At 37.7% G+C, this 20,038-nt stretch overlaps 1 protein-coding gene across 9 annotated transcripts in view; it reads right to left on the bottom strand.

Annotated features, from left to right (window-relative positions):
* Positions 1 to 19,624, bottom strand: part of CCDC192 (coiled-coil domain containing 192) — a 198,459-nt gene extending 178,835 nt beyond the window's left edge. For all 9 annotated transcript variants that reach the window (XM_029941834.1, XM_029941833.1, XM_029941832.1 and 6 more), the window contains exons 1-2: positions 19,495 to 19,624; positions 14,643 to 14,694 (exon numbers count right to left, since the gene is read on the bottom strand). In XM_029941834.1, the coding sequence (XP_029797694.1) occupies positions 14,643 to 14,694; positions 19,495 to 19,556 (114 nt within the window). In that variant the 5' untranslated portion in view covers positions 19,557 to 19,624. The remainder of the gene's footprint in view (positions 1 to 14,642; positions 14,695 to 19,494) is intronic.
* Positions 19,625 to 20,038: the final 414 nt, after the last annotated feature.

Raw genomic sequence — 20,038 nt, 5'->3', positions numbered from 1 at the left:
TTCAGATCCTCTGTCCATTTTTTAATCAGATATTTTGTAATTGAGTTGTAGGAGTTCTTTATATTTTGGATATTAAACCCTTATCAGATATACAATTCACGAATCTCTTTTCCTCTTCAGTAGGTTGCCTTTTTATTTTGTTGATGGTTTCCTTTCCCATGCAGAAGATTTTGTTTGATGTAATCCCGTTTATTTATTTTCTGCTTTTATTTCCTTTGCTTTGGAGTCAGATCCACCCCCTCCCCATCACTAAGACTGATAACAAGGAGCTTGCCCACTTTGTTTCTTCTAGAAGTTCATATCTTCTCTACTTTGAGTTGATTTTTATATTCGATGTAAGATAGAAGTCCAGTTTTACTCTTTTGCATGTAGCAGTCCACTTTTCCCAATACTGGTATATTGAAGAGACTGCCTTTCCCCCATTACATAATCTGGTTTCTTTGTTATAAATAAACTGGCCATATTTACATGGGTTATTTCAGTGCTTTCTGTTCTATTCCATTCATCTCTGTGTCTATTTTTATGCCATTAACACACTGTTTTGGTTACTGTATCTTTGTGGTACAGTGTGATTTCAGGGAGCATGATACCTCTATCTTTGTTCTATTTTCTTAAGATGGTTTTGGCCATTTGGGGTCTTTTGTGGTTTCCTACAAATTTTAGAATTTTTTGTTCTGATTCTGTGAAAAATGTCATTGTAATTTTGATTACATTGAATCTATAGATTGCTTTGGGTAGTAGGAACATTTTAACAATATTAATTCTTCAAATCCATGAGTATGTCATATTCAATTTCTTTCATCAGTGTCTTATAGTTTTCAAGGTACAGATCTTTCACTTTCTTGATTGAATTTATTCCTAGCTAATTTACTCTTAATAATACTGTTTCTTGATTTCTCTCTCTGATAGTTCATTATTAGTATGTAGAAATGCAGCCTATTTCTGTATATTAACTTTGTATCCTGCAACTTTACTGAATTCATGTCTTAGTTCGAACAGTTTTTTGGTTGACTCTTTCGGTGTTTTGTGTATAGTAGCATGTCATCTAAATAGAGTTTTACTTAGTCCTTTTCAATTTGTGTACCTTTTATTTATTTTTTGTGCTTAATTATTATGGCTAGGACTTTAAATATTCTGTGAATAACAGTGAGAAAAAACAGTGGGAATAATGGCCATTCTTGTCTTGTTCCTAATCTTAGAAAAAAAGTTTTCAGCTTTTTACTGTTGCATATGATATGAGCTATGGGTTTGTCATAAATAACCTTTATTATGTTAAGGTACATTCTCCATATCCACTTGATAGAGTTTTTATCATAAATGGATACTAAATTTTCTATTCAAGAAAAGTCAAATGCTTTTTCTGCATTGAGATGATCATATGATCTTTATCTTTCATTTTTGTTGTCTTTCATTCATATTGATTTGAGGATTGGAACCATTCTTGCATCCCTGGAATAAATCCCACTTGATCGTGATGTATGATCCTTTTACTGTATTGCTGAATTTGCTTTGCTAAAATTTTTCTAAGGATTTTTGCATCTATGTTCATAAAGGGATATTGGCCTGTAGTGTGTGTGTGTGTGTGTGTGTGTGTGTGTGTGTGTGTGTGATCTCTGATTTGGGTATTTAGGTAATCCTGGCCTGGTAAAAAGAGTTTGGAAGATCTCCATCCCCTTAAGTTTTTTGGAGAGTTTGAGAAATATAGGTTTTAAACCTTCTTTGAAGGATTAGTAAAACTCACTTGTGATGTCATCTGGTCCTGGAGTTTGGTTTGGGGGAGGTTTTTGATTACAGATTCAATCTCCTGACTAGTAATTGGTATCTTCAGATTTTCTATTCCTGCATCATTCAGGCTTGGAAGATTATCAGTTTCTAGGAACTTATCCATTTATTCTAGGTTGTCTAATTTGTTGGCATATAATTGTTCATAGTAGTCTCTTAATGTCCTTTGTATTTCTGTGATATCAGTTGTAACTTCTTCTTTATCTCTTATTTCATTTATTTGGGCAATCTCTCAATTTTTCTTGGTGAGTCTAAGTAAAAATTGTCATTTTATTCTTTTCAAGAACCAGCTCTTAGTTTCATAAGTTCTTTCTATTATCTTTTTATCCATTTCATTTATTTCCACTTTGATCATTATTGTTTTATTCCTTATACTAACTTTGGACTTCATTTTTGTTTCTTTTTCTAGTTGCGTTAGGTGTAAAGTTAAATTGTTAATTTGAGATTTCTTTTGTTTCTGGAGGTAGGCCTGTATTGTATTACTATAAACTTCCCTCTTAGAACTGCTTTTGCTTTATCCCATAGATTTTTGGTATTTCATCTCTCTGTTTTAATTCATCTCTAGGTATTTTTTTATTTCTCCTATGATTTTTTCTATGACATGTTCAATAACATGTTGTTCAATCCCCATGTATTTGTAGTTTTTCTAGTTTCCTTGTAATTGATTTCTAGGTTCATGCCATTGTGGTTTGAAAAAAATTATTGATATGATTTCAGTCCTTTTGAATTTATTGAGAAATATTTTATGGCCTAAAATGTGTTCCATCCTTGAAAATGTTCTTTGTACGCTTGAGAAGAATGTACATCTTGCTGCTTTTGGATGGAATGTTTTATACATACATATATTAAGTCCATTAGGTCTAATGTGCCATTTAAGACTGATGTTTATTGTTGATTTTCTGTCTGGATGATCCATCCATTGATGTAAGTGGGGTGTTAAAACTCCCTACTATTATTGTTGCTGGAAATTTCTCCTTTTACATCTGTTAATATTTGCTTTATATTTTTTGTTATTCTTAGGTTGGTGGATATATATTCATAAATGTTATATGTTCCTACTGAATTGACCCATTAATCATTATGTAGTGCCTGTCTTTGTCTTTTCTTACAGTCTTTTAAGAAGTCTACTTAGTCTGATATGAGTATAGCTACACCAGTTTTCTTTTTTTACCTACATAGCATATTTTTTTTCATCCCTTCATTTTCAGATTCTCTGTGTTGTAAGCAAATCTCTTGGAGGCAATACACAGTTGTGTCTTGTTGTTTGCCCATTCAACCCCTTTGTGTCTTTTGACTGGAGAATTTCATCCATTTACATTTAAAATCATTATTGACAGATATGTACTTATTACCATTTTGTCAGTTATTTTCTGGCTGTTTTTGTGGTTCCTCTGTGTTTCTTTCTTCTTTCTTCATTTCTTCTCTTCTGGTTTGAGAACATATTTTAGGGTTATTTTAGATTCCTTTCTCATTTTCTTTTGTGGATTTATAATAAGTTTTTGCTTTTTGGTTACTATGACTGTCACATATGTCATCCTATGTATTTAACAGTATATTTTAAATTAGTAGCAATGTAGTTTTAAGCACATTCCAAAAATTTACATTATTGTCCCCTCATTATGTTTTTGATGTCAATTTTCACAGCTTTTTATTTTATGTAATGCTTAACTAATTATAATTTTAGTTAATTTTACTACTTTTATTTTAACCTTCTTAACAGCTTTATAAGTCTACCACCTTGACACCAATATTTATCTTTTCTAGTGAGATTTTCACTTTTATATGTATTCTTATTTTTAATTAAAACCTTTCCTTTTTAGCTTATAATAGTCCCTTGAATACTTCTTGTAACACCGGTTTAATAGTGATGAACTCCTTTACCTTTTACCTTTTGGAAAATTCTTTATTTCCTCTTCAGATATGAATGATAACCTTGCTGGGTAGAATTTTTTTGGTGAGAAGTTTTTGGTGTTTGTTTTTGTTTTTGTTTTCATCACTTTGAATATGTCATAAGCCATTTTCTTCTGGCTTACAAAGTTTCTGCTGAGAAAGTTGCTGATAGCTTTATGGGGGTTTTCCTTATGCATAAAATTTGTTTTTCTCTTGCCACTTTTAAGATTTCGTCTTCATTTTTAACTGTTGACATTTTCATTTTAATGTGTTTTGGTGGGACTCTCTTTGGGTACATTTCATTCCAAACTCTCTGGAATTTCTGGACCTGGATGTCTGTTTCCTTTCTGGGGTTAGGAAAGTTTTCACCTATCATTTATTTCCTCAGACAACTTTTCTGTCCCTTTCTCTCTTCCATTTCTGGGACCTTTATAATAATAGAATGCTATTCTTTATGTTGTTGTGAAGGTCCCTTAAATTATTTTATTTTTTAAAAATTTTTTTGTCATTTTGTTGCTTTGTTAGTTGAGTTCCACCACCCTCTCTTATAGCTTACTAACCCATTTTTCTCCTTGATACAGTCTGCTATCAAATTCTTCTAGTGTATTTTCCCATTCAGTTATTGCCTTCTTCAGGTCTGTAACTTCTGTTTAGTACTCTAGGTTTTCTGTTTCTTCACTGAAGCTGTATTCACCCATTCTTTTCCTGAGTTCAGTGAGCATCTTTATGACTATTACTTTGAATTCCTTATCAGGTGGATTACTTATCATTAAGGTCTTGTCTTTTTATTTGGGACATATTTCCCTGTTTCTTTATTATGCTTGACTCTTTGTGTTTGTTTCTTCTTATATATGTCAGGTTCCCATGCCCCAGCCTGTGGGGCGGTAAATCTTTGCGGGTCCGTTCCTGAGGGAGGGAGAGGGAAATAGGGCAGGAGGGAGACGCAGGGAGTGAGGCAAGACAAGCGTTTTCCGATCAAGCCCATTTATTGAAAAAGGAATCAAACCTTTATAGGATTAGGGGCGGGAAACTGGCCCAGGTTGGTTGCCAGGTAACAGAGTCAAATGATTATTAGAAAAAGGGGAAACCGAAACTGAAACTCCGAACACAGCATCAAAGGAAGCGCCCAGACTTCTGTCTGCAATACTGGGCAGGGGAAGATTAACGCTGCATAAACCCGAATGCGGTTGATCTTTTGTTCATTTTGGCTTTTCTCGTCTGGCCCAGTATGACTGTCTCTGATTCCTGGACCAGGAAATGCACTCTCCTAGCCTCCAGGTGTAAATCTTGTTTTTTTGGTCACTCCCTGGAGAGCGGATATGTCCTTGCCTGAGGCGGCTCCCAACACTTATAATGTTTATTTATTTATTTAGAGAGAGAGAAAGAGAGCTCAGGGTAGGGGCAGAGGGAGAGAGAGGAAGAGAGGTTCCACACTGTTAGTATGGAGCCCAACATCAGACTCAAACCCCAAACTATGAGATTATGACCTGAGCCAAAACCCTGAGTCAAACGCTTAACTAACTGAGTCACCAAGGCACCCCTACTCTTTGTGTTTGTTTCTATGTATTAGGCAAAACAGCTACATGTCTGAGCCTTGAAGGGGTGACCTTGTGAAGGTGATGATCCTTTTCCTTCAAACTTGTTGAGCCCTTAGTTGTCTCTTGAACCTTTGTGATTCTCTTTACTGCCTGATTTATTCTTGCCATATCCCCATTGTTGGGTGTGTGTGAAGACCTGTCAGTGATCCAAGAGGAGAAATCTTATTTAGCACCTAGTTTCAAGTTGATTGGAATTTAGACCCTCCAGCAGTAGCTTTTAAAGTATGCCACTATATAAGTCAACTCTGCTGACTTCCATACCAGGAGATCTAAAGGTATCCTCTAGACAAGAGTTGCAAAACTCAGGGCCCCAGACACCCATATAAATCCATTTCTGAGAAGTCTTATCAAGCTGTAGTGAGGCCAAGGGGGTACCCAAGGCTGGTGTCCCCTTGCTTAAATTCCCGGAATACACCTCCTTAGCTCTAATGTGTGATAAACTTGAAGCCTGTTCTTCAGGCTGAAGCTCCAGAGTAAAAAAAAATAGGCAATTTCAAGCAGAGCTGGGGTTGTGTTTCAACCTGCTGTCTGTATAGTGCCCCGAGGGTGGTTCCTGTCCAGAACTGTCTTTCTGAGTGTTACAGTCCCATGGAGCTCTGGAGCATCAGTCTTCATGGTTTCTAGGTGATCAAGACAGGTCCCCTGTCTGATCTGCATGTACTCTCTGACATTAGCAAGGCTGCTCAAAAGTGTAGTGGGCAGAGCTTCAGGAAGGCCATGGGAAAACGTCTTGACTGCATGCACTTATGCGCTTTGGCAATGCAGCAAGAGAGTGCCTTGTCTGTGAGAGCATGCTGGCTTTAGGCTGGGAGTAAGAGAATTTCTGCTACAACTGTTTGCACTCACCTGCCCCAGCTAGAGGTCAGGGAGCCTGCAACCAGCTGTGCTTTCGGGCCTCGGCAAATGCCCCAACTACTCACCCTTGCCTGTACCACCGGGCATAGGGGAATGTAGTATCTGAGCTCATCCACGTGCACTAGCAGGCTCCACAGAAATACAACACTAGTGTCTCCAGTGCCTCCATCTCTGCGGGACCAGCCTTGTTAAGTACAGATAACACATCACATTGATTCACATTATTAGACATATTTTGAAATAACCAATAGACTCTGATACTTGATCTAACACAAACAGCTTAGCTATTGACATGACACACTGGGGCTATTATTCACAGCCACAAATGTCAATTTAACGAAATTATCAAAACAAATTAAACAGTGTTATCTAATCTGCCTGATGAGATTGAGGGCAGCCAGAGGCCAACCTTAATCCCTGAGATCCTGAATCCCTTGCGCTCATCCCTCCCGGATCACTCTCCCAGTCTCAAGAAGACTAGTCCTTTGGGAAAGCCTAGATTGAGTAACGGCCCTAACCCTTTGGGAGCATATTCTCTCTTGGGGAAAATCTGAAGTTTTAGAAAGTATTTTTCTTCAGAACATAGCAGTTGAAGTGTGCTTTCAAATTCAGAATGATTGATTATGTGGTCCCAAAACACACTTTCCCTTGCCCTGTCTTCCTTTGATCTAAACATTCAGGTTTCAGAAATTGAGCAAATTTTACATGAAACTTGAGTTTATTCAGAATATTAATTCAGAGTAAACCTGGAAGCAAATTAAATATATATACTTAACTTGTATCTATTTAAATATATATGCATTTAACTTCTGTCCCCTTTTTGGATTTCACAACTTCTTTCCTGCTACACATAAAAACTTCTCAACATTTCTACCCTCACAGAAAATAAAATGTGTCAGCACTACACAGCACAAATCGGCTTGCTTTCCTCAAATAATGCCCGTTGTTTGAAAGTTTTTGCCATTTAAAGGAGCCAAGTGGAAGGGGGAAAAAAATGCCATGGGCATTTGATGAAACAAATGTGCAGACATTCAAATGCTTGAGTTTATAGAGGCCCTTTGCACTACTGATGCCTCTTGGGGAAATTCTGGAAAACATCCTATCTGTAAACAGTCTGTTTCAGTGCCACATGTTTTCTAAATTTCTTTGCCTGCTGACATTTATAAAAACCAAAGAGGCATATTTGCATGTGAAAATAGGACCTTTTGTTTCTTATACATTTACTCTATCATAGAAATTAAAATGAAATAGGTCATCTTGCCCAATTGCTTGTGAAAGATCATTTTCTAAAGAACACTTCCTCGTTCTTTGGCCAACCTCGTTCTGAACTGCTAAAATCTGTTTTGTGCTCTCTGTTCTCAAGTTAAATAGAATTTATTATTAAAATAAGAAATTCTAGAGCTAATATTTTCCTTTGTTTCTATCTATAGCATTTCTCTTTATTTTCCTTCGGTTTAATTCTTTTTTCTTTTTAAAACATTTTTTAATGTTTATTTTTGAGAGACAGAAGGAGACAGAGCATGAGTGAGGGAGGGGCAGAGAGCAAGGGAGACACAGAATCTGAAGCAGGCTCCAAGCCCTGAGCTGTGGGCACAGAGTCCAAGGCAGGGCTCGAACTCAGGAACCACAAGATCATGACCTGAGGTGAAGTCAGAGGCTTAACTGAATGAGCCACCCAGGCACCCAATTCTTTTTTCTTTTAAATCTAGTTTTATATTGCTGTAATTTTTGTCCAACAAAATATTTTTAAAAATTCTTCTAGGCTCATGATATGATTTCACTTCCTCAGCTTTTGGAGCTGTTTCAAGCCATGTGTCTTCTTTGACTAATGACAGAGGTGCGAAAATGGTGCATCTAAATTCCAGTTTGCCCCTCCTTCTATTGCTGCCTGTGCAGACTGCCTTCCCAGGGAAGCTTCCTTCCGGAGGCTCTCTTAATAACTAAGATGAATAGAGTCCCTCACTATCACACCTTGGATAGGTGTTGTAAAAAAGAAGCAAATTATTCAGATAAACAAAATATTAAGCCATTTGCCAACTGCAACTGATAACATGCAAAACTTTTAATGATAAATAAAATTAAAATGAACTGAAATTTTGATCTTTCTTGATAACAACCAAAGGAAAAAGTATCTTTTTCACCAGGTACAATACTATGATCACTACCACCATTCCGTGCACTGCTTGGCCTGAAATTCCTGTTGAAGTTGCTTCTGTGTGAACATGTAGGCTATACGATTTGGGTTAAATGAATTTGAAATGACTGCACATGGACAGGGTGAGGATGGGGGCAGGAGAGCATGATATGGACCAGCCCTTTATTTATTGCAAGATCTCAACACAAAAGAAGCTATTTGAGAAGTTGAACAACGACTAAACACTCCAACTAACATCTCACATCCCAGCATCTGGGGAAATAACATTACTCTTTCAGAGTAATGGCAGATACTGTCTAGATAACCAGCAGATACTCCTAGAAGTAAGCATTCAATTTCTATACTATTTGTGTTCTTTTGGGGAAAAAAGCCAGTTTTTAAGATTGAGTAAATGGACTTTATCGTACTTTATTAAATGAAATATTTTGCTTCCTTGAAGTCTGCAAACATACATTTGTTAAATCTTTTATATGAAGAAAGATATCTCTGAAGGGCCATCAAAGTCACAAGGGCAGTTTCTATTCACATCTTTGGTCTTGCCCTCAGTGACAGTGCAGTGGCTGTTTCGCATTTCTTATGAACTTACATTTGCAAAACCTTATTCCTTAGGTAGACCTATTTGAATTTTTTTTTTTTTTTTTAGATTAGGGTCCCTGGGGAGCAGCTTACCGGAGGCAGCTCTAGGCTGCTCTTGGAAGCAACTCCTATAAAGGAAAAGAGAAGTGGGAGTACGGCAGCAGCCTCAGCACCTCTGTGGGGGCCGTGGATTGGATCTGGCCTTTCAGAATTGTCCTCCGTCTAAGGAAGGGGACCTGGTCGTATGGCCCTGCATCAACCAGTCATTGGATACCTTAGAACAATGGAGCTCTTTCAACTGAGGGAAATTCCTAGAGAGAGACTTAGCTTTGAGTCATCATCAAGCACGATTAACTCAAAATGAAGCCTAGATCTAAAGGTAAAACCTAAAACTCTACGACTGTAGGAAGGAAACAGGAGAAAATATTTGTGACCTCGGGCAAAGAATTTTTATTTTTTTAAACACTTTTTTTAATGTTTTTATTTATTTTTGATACAGAGAGAGACAGAGCATGAGAGGGAGAGGGGCAGAGAGAGAAGGAGACACAGAACTGGAAGCAGGCTCCAGGCTCTGAGCTAGCTGTCAGCACAGAGCCTGACGTGGGGCTTGAACCCACGAATGTGAGATCTGACCTGAGCTGAAGTCAGAGGCTTAGCCTACGAGCCACCCAGGTGCCCCTGGGCAAAGAATTTTTAGATCAGAGACCAAAAATATTATCCACGAGAATACCAAGTGATACAAACTAATAACTCCTGCCCTTCTAAAGACACTTAAGAGAAAGAAAAGAGTAACCACAGGTTGGAGAAAATAGTTGCAAAATGTGATTCTGAAAAATTTCTTGTGTCTCAAATACATAAAGAACTCTAATCCAATATTAAGAAACAAAACAACTTAAACATGGACAGAAGATTTCAATAGATATTTCATCAAATAAGACATAAGGATGGCAAATAAGCACATGAAAAGGTGCTCCATACTATTAGCTATTAAGGAAATGCAAATTAAAACCACAGTGAGATACCACTACATTAGAAAGGCTAACACTTAGAAGGCTGACCCCACCAAGGTTGGAGAGAATGTGGATGGACTAAAACTCTCACACACTGCTGATGGTAATGTAAAATGATATTATCACTTTGGAAAACAGTGTCACAACTTTTAAGAAAGTTAAATTACTGTATGATCCAATCACTTCACTCTTAGGTATTCACCCAGGAGAAAAGAAAGCATATGTCCACACAAAGACTTGTACATGAATGTCTATGGCAGCTTTATTTGTAAGAGTACAACACTGGAAATAACCTAAATGTCAGTCAACAGGTAAAGGGATAAACAGACTGATGTATTCAATACAGTGGGCTACTATTCAATAAAAATGAATTATTAAAAGGCTACAACATGGATGAATCTCCAAATAATTTTGCCAGGTAAAAGAAGACAGTAAGAGAGGTACATACTGTATGATATATTAATATATCACCGGTGCTTTATTTATTTTTATTTATTTATTTTTTTTCCTCCATAATATTTTATTGTCAAATTGTTTTCCATACAACACCCAGTGCTCTTCCCCTTATCACCGGTGCTTTAAATCAACGTTTCAAGTGATTTAAAGGAAATCTTCCTTCTTATTCATATTATGAGATCAATATAGAAATGCATTAATATATCACATACTTCATTCATATAGAGCTCAAGGAAATGGGAAGTTATAGACAGTGGTGTAAGGCAGGTCAGTGTTTCTTTAAGAATAGCATATAGGCAGGTGTGGAGAAGTGAGAGGGATTAGAGAGGAGCAGGAGAAACTCCTTGGGTTGAAGGATAGCTTCATTCTCTTGAGTGGGTGGTATGCATATGTCAAATTCAACTTGTATACCTCAAATTTGCAAGTGTGCTTCAGTGAAGGAGAATGAGAAAGAAAGAGAGAGAGAGAGAGAGAGAGAGAGAGAGAGAGAGAGAGAGAGAGGAAGGAAGGAAGGAAGGAAGGAAGGAAGGAAGGAATAAAAGGAAGTGAGCAAAGGAAGAGAGAAGGTAAAAGAGAGGAAGAGAAAGAAAGAACAGAGGAAAGAAAGAAATCCAAAACAAACAGTTCTGAAACATCATTTCTCACCTTTCGAAGTGGGAAAAAATAAATACACAAATAATCCATTTTCTAGAACAATCGCAGATTTTTGTATTTAAATATACATAGAGATGCAGTTCTATATTGATCTCATTCTCAGAATAAATAGGATGATTTCCTTTAAATCACTTGAAATGTTCATTTAAAGCACAAGTGATACATTAACAAATGATTTGAAAGTTTACTCCTCAATGGGAAGGATTTTCTGAAAGCCATTTTAGAATATTAAAATTTAGAAATATCAGAATAAGACTAAATATATGCTTTCCTATGAGCATAATACTATATCATACCAACTACTAAAAGAAAAACAGAATTTATATATATGGCACAATTTAAGTCATTGCTTGCCTTCCCCCAGTTTTTTAAATGCAAAATATTTCAGCTACTTTATGTTATTTGGAAAGCTGACTTTCTATGCAGTGTGCTATGACTTTGACCTCACAAATTAAAAACAAGAAAGTTCTTTCGTACTTTTGGCACCTAGGATAATGATTCTTTAATGAAGTCATCCCTAAACTACAACTTGAAAACCCAATGGTTTCTGAAGTTTTCTAATAAGCTTAGTTTTGCACAGTGAGTGAAATACTTCAAACATATTGTACCATTAATGAATTCATACCCACACACTCGCTTGTGGATATGCCCCTCCACATAACCAATGACATCATATGTTTTACATAATTCATTTCTTTATGTCACAGTGGGTCAGGAATAGTTCAGAGAAAGAAATCCTGAGCCAGGTATCCGGTTCAGGTCAAGCCTCCTTTCAATAGAATTTTTATTTCTTAAACAGTTTCAAATGAGGTGATTTATATGCACTAGCTGTTCTCTGTTAGAAGATATTAAAATGCAGCAGAGGCAACAGTTTAAATAACATTCTAATCCTCCAACAGGCCCAAAAGAATAAGGTGCAGATAAACGGGGACAGCCTGGCTCCTGAGATGTGGATCTAAAAAAAAACTAACACTGCATTATTCCATAATGTTCCTGCTATATAGTGAATACAGATTCATTGGTCATTCAATATCTGAAACCTTTCTCAAATCTCAATTTCTTAACTTCCAAAGTGTAAATAATAAGAAGAAAAGTATCGATATGGTAGTGATAATTCTGAAAGCCATGGCCATCTGCTGCATAGGAATCAGAGAGATAGCATCTGTCCATCACCTAGTACTATGCCTGGGGCTCAGTCCATTTGTTCAAGTTCAAACAAGAATGATTGAGTGCTGTTTTGGTAGCAGAGACAGACTCTATCCTGGGGACACAGAGATGAATAAAGAAAGGCCAGGTGATATTCTAAGAATGCAGTTTACCAGAAGAGTTCAAAAATTAAAGGAGCATTCAGAGAACAGTGTAGTAAAGGCAAATAGGCAACTATCATCTTCAGATAGGTAGAGTGTGTTTCATTATGCTTGGGTGGTCAAGGTATCTTCACAGAATTAAACACATTTCATCCTTCAATTCCAATCTCTTCTGTTATAGCAAACTGCAGCTATTTTAAAAGAGGCATCTGATGGGGTACCTCAGTGGCTCAGTCCGTTAAGCATATGACTTTGTCTCAGGTCATGATCTCATAATTTGTGGGTTGGAGCCCCACATCAGGCTCTGTGCTACTAGCTCAGAGCCTGGAGCCTGCCTCGGATTCCATGCCTCCCTCTCTAGCTGCCCCTACCCCACGCGTGATCTGTCTCTCTGTCTCTTTCTCTCAAAAATGAAGGAACATTACAAAAAATTTTAAAGAGGCATTTGAGATCCACCTACAGTTTGGTTCCTCGTGGTACATAGCAGAATCAGTTCTGCTGGGTGACCATTCCAAGAGTTCCAAGATTTGAAAGGGATTGTCTGATGAGGAGACAGCACTAATTATGGATACCTTATGACCTTGAGCTCCGTAATGCTAACCTCCTCAGCTAAATGTATTATTTTAGAAATATAGAAACACAGTAGAACACAGAAGAACCAGCTACTTCCAGCCCCCGGGATCCCAACTGTATTAAATGTAAATTGAAAGCGGAGGACTCTGAACTCCAGGAAGCTAATTGGGAGCCCTGAGCAGAAATCCTAAACGTGGTAATTGGCACCTTGTCCTTTTCAGTGTCAAATGCAGCCAAGTAGAGGGTTAACTCTAAGGTGCTAATTGATTAGCATTGTTAGAGAAAAATGCAATAAACAAATTGGTGAGCTGATGTCTCTCTTTTCCAAAACTACATTTTAACTGCTAACCCAAGGGTTCGAAGCAGAGAAAAAAATGGTTTTTATAGTACCAGTGAGGGATATTTTCTCTATGGGCAACAGAATTATACATAGTTCTAACATACACATTTAAAAGCCTTCATTATTAGACTTTTTTTTTTTTGGCTAGGTAAAAACAAGCAATATAAGATGAAATAGTCACCACACTCAGAAAGAAGATTTTTAATAAAGTTCATAGTCTACCAGTCTCCCAAGGGAGTTGGTCTCCCTTGACTTCTATTTCTTTGATAAAACCCCTTCTCCTGAAAATAATTATGGATTTGAGAGACAAGTCCAATCTGTCTGGGGCCAGGTTAAGTGAACATAACTTAGAAAAGAGATGTTAATGTTGTGAAACCAAAAAAACTGCAGAAGTGAGATTCTGGACATATACTTCACTAGATCATTTATTCTTACTTGGTGATGCTGAGCTGGGATGGTAGTGGTAGAGTTGAATCCAGAAAGAAATGGAGAAATGAAAGAGTGAGGTCCTTGGCCCACAGGGGAACCCATTTGGATGCCATCAATTCCACATAACTATATTTCCATTTACTTGTAGTACTTTACCCACCATTTTCATATCCCAAACATTTTATTTGAGGCAGACTATTAAAGCTCATCATCCTCATTTCATGGATGAAAAATAAGACCCTGAGACTTGAAATGACTTGGTCATTATCACTTGGTTATTGTCCTGGTTTCAGGATTGTTCTAGAAACATCTATGGTGGAACCTAGGGGATCCTTACTAAAACTGAATCAAAGGTATATAGACAGTTTATTTTTTCTATAGGGGAAATCCTCAAATTTACATAAAAGTGGAGAGCTCGTGTAATGAACTCCCGTGTCCCCAGATCCGAACCTTAATACTTCTCAACAACCCACACTCTTGCTACCTGGCGTTGGCAGGTGTTAACTGAGGCTCAGGTAAAAAGGACCTGACTATCCCAGGGCATGACAGAGCTCCTAGAAGAGACGAGACCCGAGACCTCGAGGATCAGAGCTAGGTGTGTCCTTTGCTGACTTGAAATAATGTGAACTAGAAATATATTCCATAGACTGTGGTTTAACCCTTAGCCTAAATAAACTGAATAATGTGATTTACCCAATCTGGACCTTGTTTGAATGCCAGAATTTCCTCCTCTATAAGCAAATACTTTGAAGTAACCAGGATGTCCATGGTAATGTGGGGCTACACATAGCCCACCTAACTTCCCTAATGCCTAATAATATCACCTAGCTGGCACTCTGCCCACTTTGCCTCATGTACTACAAAAAGAACACTCCATGTATTATTTTTAAGATCTTTACTAATGAAATGTGAAAACAAAACTATGTCAGGAAAATCTCAGCATTCATTAAAGAAGTTAAAGTTTTATTAATTGTAATGCTTTAAAAGAAAAGAATTTCTGCAAACTTCATTTCTTACCAGTATCTTGTTTCTTCGTTGTATATTGGACTCTGAACTTGCAGATGTGATGCTGGAATAAAATAGGAGTTTAGGATTCCAAAATTTTATTTCAGACATGCACACACTTGTATATACACATACACACCCCACATCACACAGATCTTTACACTGTGACATTGAAGATAATTATTCTAAAGTATTTCCTCCAAATGTCAATTTCTGAACATTTCTAAAGGAAATCAAAACTATGGAATGTAAACTTTACTCAAAGAAGATAAAATAGCCTTTAAATGTTCTCTTGAGAATAAGCAGTCTGAACAGTACAGTCTGTTCTAAAAACCTGCTAAATCTCTTATTTCAACTAAAAAAAGAAAAATAAAAAGTGGAAGAAAGCATATCATCCTGTGAAAACAGCCAACTTGGGGAATTCTTTGTCTCCTACACTGTTTCCCAATCAGTCTCTCTTTCTGGGATCATTTCCAGTAGTTTACAAACATGCTGTTATTTATTGCATCTTGAACTCTCTTAACCCTTTACTTTCTGCGTGACTACTCTGACCCCTTTTATAACAAAGCTATATCTTCACAGTCTCCAGCTCCTTCACTCCTTGCTTTTTGTTAAAGCAGCTCCATTTAAACTGCACTTAATTCATCATTGATCTCCACATCACTGTTCTCGCTCTGATCATTTGTCACATCTCACATTACATGACAGCTTTGGACATGATTTATCACTTCCTCCTTGAAAGGCTGTCTTCACTTGGCTTCCAGAGCTTCCTTAGGTCCCAGGTTTTCTTCCCGTTCCACTTGCTGCTCCTTCTCATTTTGCTTTGTTGGTTCTTTCGCTCTCTCTGAGCTCTCATTTTTGGCATGTTGCCAGGCTTCCTCCCCCCTCTACCCATATCCTCTCCATTGATGATGTCATCCAAACTCGTGGCTTTAAGTTCATCACTATGCTGATCACTACCAAGGACACATTTCTAGACTTCTCCCTTAAATTCCAGATTCATTCCTGCAATTGCCTTCTTGACATCTCCGCCAGGATGTCTAATATCTCAGTTTCAACATTTTCAAACCTAACTCCTAATTCCTACCCCCAATCCTCTGCTCATCATCTTCCCCATCTCAGTTGATGACGACAGCATTCTTCCACTTGCTCAGGCTGACTCCTTGACTCCTCTTTCTGTGTCAGAACCCATAAGCAATTTTAACAGGAAACTCTTGGCTCTACAATCAAACTATTTTCAGTATGTGACCAACTCTTACCATCTTCACTGTTAACACTCTGGTTTGAGCCTCAGGCCACTATCTGCTCCTGCCTGGCTTATTGCATTAACCTCCAAAGTGGGGCCTTCTACATTCTGTTTTCAGTACACCTACCATAATGAATATCATTTCACTCGTCTGCTCAAAACCCTCCAGTAGGAGATCTCATTTCACTCAGAATAAAAGCCAAAAGCCGTGTAATGGTGCCTCAGGCCCTACAGATGTCTCACCAATTCATCATTCCCATGTACCATAGGACTCCTTCCTACTCCCTATGTCCCCCTCGCACACAACTCCACCTTTGCTTCTCTGAGTTCATCTGGTGCTCTCCTCAATCAGTCACACTGGCTTCCTCGCTGTTCTTGAAGCTCCTTGCATAGGATCCCATTTCAAGTCCTTCTGCCAGGAACATGTACTCCACACTTGCCTGCTAGGCTCTTTTTCACTCCCTTCTTGTCTTGGTTCAAATACGCTTTCTCAGTGAGGACTACTTTATGCACCTCCTTTAAAATTGACCTCCCCACCCTCTATCCATTTTTATCACCTTGTTGAATTTTTCTTTGCTGTACTTACCACCTTCTAGCATCCTATGGAATTTGTTTGTTCATTATATTTACTGTACCTCCTCCCAGTTGAAAGTACAACATTCTTGAAGATAGGGAACTACTTCTATTTTGTTACTGTTAGCATCTTGAAGACAACTAGCATGGCCCATAAATACTTATTAATGAATGAATGAATTCAGGGATGATTTAGTAAACGTCTAATCTTTGTAAAAGCTCTTGTTATTCTGGTGTCAACCAATAACCCTTACTTTAAAATCCTAGGGCACTCTTATTATTTTCTGTCCTACTATCTCCCTCACAAATGTATTCTTTTATTTCCATGTTATTGTGCATGTCTCTCACTTTTCAAAATAATATACAACCCTTTAAAATGTTGACAAAGTAATCAGTGACAATTGAACAAAGTTAATTAGATTCCCACGCAGTGGAAGGACACACTGGGGTTCTGAGAGGTGTAATTGCTCTTCTCACATCGTACCAAATCAGCAAAATCCAGCATTTTGGTGCTTTCTACTTGACAGTACCTCTTTCTCATGAAATGGAAAACAAACTGTTGCCATCATATTGCTGGGCAAAACAACAAATAGTTTTGAAGGACCTTAATAAGCTGTGTCCTCTTACCATCTAACTAATTTTATCATCTATCAGTAGATCTCACAAAAACAACATTTTTATCAAACTGTACTACCCAGTAGTCCCAGAATATGTGTTTATCCTTTTCACTGGGAGTTTCCTCTGACAAGAATGCTCTTGCTCTATTCTCTGTTTGTTAAAATCTTACCTAATCTTCACGTTTGGACATCTGTCTTTTATAGCCCTGATTACATTTCATCATGTCAATAATTATTTGTCTACCTATGGTTTTGTACTTCTCAGTGACATCTCCTAGAGGACAAGGAACATCCTTGTTTGTTTTTTATTCATCCAATGATATACCAAGCAAGAAATTAATAGTTGGTCACTGAATGAAGCCAAACAATAATAATAAAAAAAAAAACAGCAACACAAAACATTGTGGGTACAGTACCCTTGAGTGCATATTCAGATATACAACAAATGTTCAACTGAAACCACCTTCTTTTAATAATGCCTGAGGCAAAACTACTGACTTACAAGTGACGGGGCTCTGGCTGCCTGACAATAATATTTAAAGGTCATGAGTCATGGCCTCAGAGTAACCATAGCTACTCAGCATACACAGTACAAGATACGTTTGTAATGTAATTCAGGAGAAAAAAGCTCTAGAAAGCCTATTAGCCTTGAGAGAAAGCAAATTAGAATTAACAAGTATATTCATGAAGCTTGTTTTTATTGCACTGGTTTTGTTTTACTTCAGGGTTCATGGAAAACCAGAAAATTCGTTAAATTTCTATCAGCAGGGAGTATTAATATGACATTTCAGCTTTACAGTAATTTTTTTCTTAGTACTTGATACGAACCTAAGTATTTCCTTCCTTTAGGTGAAATATCTATCTGTTCTCCAAACTTTGTACCTTGTTTTTGTTTATTTGCTTGTTTTGTTTTTTATGTTGGAGTAGTAATCAGTTGCCACTTAGTCCATGTGATTAACAGATGTTGATAAAACTGGTTTGGAAGTACAGCTATTGAGCAGCTGATTTTTATGGGGAAGAATTTCCTGGGAAAATGCCTTTTTTAGTCCCTAGATTAATTGCATCCAAGGCCTAACCCTCTTTTCTCAGACCAACATCGGAGCAAATTCCCATTTGATTTCTATAAACTATAGACAGGATTTGTCCCAAGGGCATGAGAATAAGAGGGAAGACAGAAGTAATGCAGACAACCAGGCACATCTGGCCAGTTTGCTCCTGCTTAGAAGTTGAAGAAGCTGAAGTGAACCCCTCTAAGGGTTAGCCAAGGTAGCATATCCTCAGCTGTGTCCTACATCAAAGCCCTGCTCTCTACTTGCACAGAACACTCAGTTCCGTATACCAGGAGAACAAAAACACCAATGATAATTTGCAGTGAGAGCAAAGTCCTGCTTTTCACTTGGCTTCCCTGCTGGTTGTACACTGGGCTATTCATTTCAAAGTTGTTAATCACAGGGCATTTTCTTTTCAGTCGGTAACATTACCTTCACCTCTCCGATTGTCAGCACATTGACATATTATCTCTTTAGGTGCTGTGTTCAGGGAAATTAAAAGAACATGGGTGTTTGCTAAATTTCATTCTCTTTAACAGACAAAAGATTCCCTCCCTCTAGAAGATTGTCTTTTGAAGGTCACAGACCTGCACATAGAAACAACATTTCACATAATGTTTTGGGGGATTTGTGAATTTCCCACAGCATCTGTGGACCATAGACCCAAGGTTAAAAGCAAATAAAAACAAGACCCATGCATTTCATGTAATAAAAATACATTTTAAAGCCTAACTAAGAACTACAATTATGTGTGTACATAACACAGGACAGCGTTCTCCACAATCCACCTCTTTCTAGAGAGGAGACAAGCCCTCTCCTATTCCAGGCTTAAAATGCTAATTGACAAGTATTGCTACATTTGAACAGAAAATGAGTATTGTCCCAACATGCAGATTTTCTGGTGATTAATTGTAGATCAGTTATAAAGGTGAATTTTACTTCCCTATGTATAGTCAGAGTAGGTTTGCGTTTTTATTTGATGAAAGTTGGAATGATATCCTAGCTTCCGCTGTGGATATCTCCTGGCAAGGGAGCAGTGAAGGTGACATTTCATTACAGTGGTTCTAATAAAGGGCTGGCTCAGCCTTCCCTTCCCATGCCAATAAAATAGGTGGGGTGAGTATGTGATTTTGAGAAGAGCAAGTAAGGGACATTTTATTCATTCAACAAGTATTTATTGAACACCGATTGCATGTCAGACCCTGCCCTATGAAAGCACCATTCAAGAAAAGGGTCAATTCTCAGGAACAGGTGAAAAGACTGTTTGATATTTTTTTTCCCAGGCTTTAAAGAAAGCTATCTTTGAAGCACTGAGTAAAGTCCACTCTATCCAGAAATTTCCAAGAATTCTTTTGGGACAGAAGGAGCTGGGAACTCACCTGCTTCTCCATGGGGTTTCATACCCTAGGGCCACAGATTTCTTGCTGTAACATTTTCCCATCTCAAGTCAGGCCCACTGGGATACCCTGTCCATAGGACAGATATCAACTATCTCCATGCCTTAGTTTCAGAATCCCTGTTACTGCGCTACTGTTTCCTGTTGCTAGGCAACCACAATGGCTGTGGGAAGAACAGTTAACTTCCCAAAGAAAAAAATCTCAACTACAAAGCTACAGCAACCCCTCATAACATCTCACAAATCAGATCTAGGCATGAGTATTAACGAGGAATCACCACATTTTCATCATTTCTGGAAAACGCATTCAAAGTGGGCCAGAAGCAGTGGTTTTGTGCTCAGACCATGGCCTGTTTGCATCTAGAACCAGTGTTAACATTTACACTGCTTGTCTAAGAGGGGTGCACACAAAGAAATGGATTGGTTTACAGGCTAACAGTAGCTTTTGTACAGACTATCCCCAGCCTGTTATGATATTTCTTACCTGGGACCCACAGACCCCAGACAGAAGATCCTACCTGGTCACA

The sequence above is a fragment of the Suricata suricatta genome, chromosome 6 (genome assembly GCF_006229205.1).
Source record: "Suricata suricatta isolate VVHF042 chromosome 6, meerkat_22Aug2017_6uvM2_HiC, whole genome shotgun sequence".
In the NCBI taxonomy this organism is placed as follows: domain Eukaryota; kingdom Metazoa; phylum Chordata; class Mammalia; order Carnivora; family Herpestidae; genus Suricata; species Suricata suricatta.
This window is presented reverse-complemented; position numbering and strand designations above follow the sequence as displayed.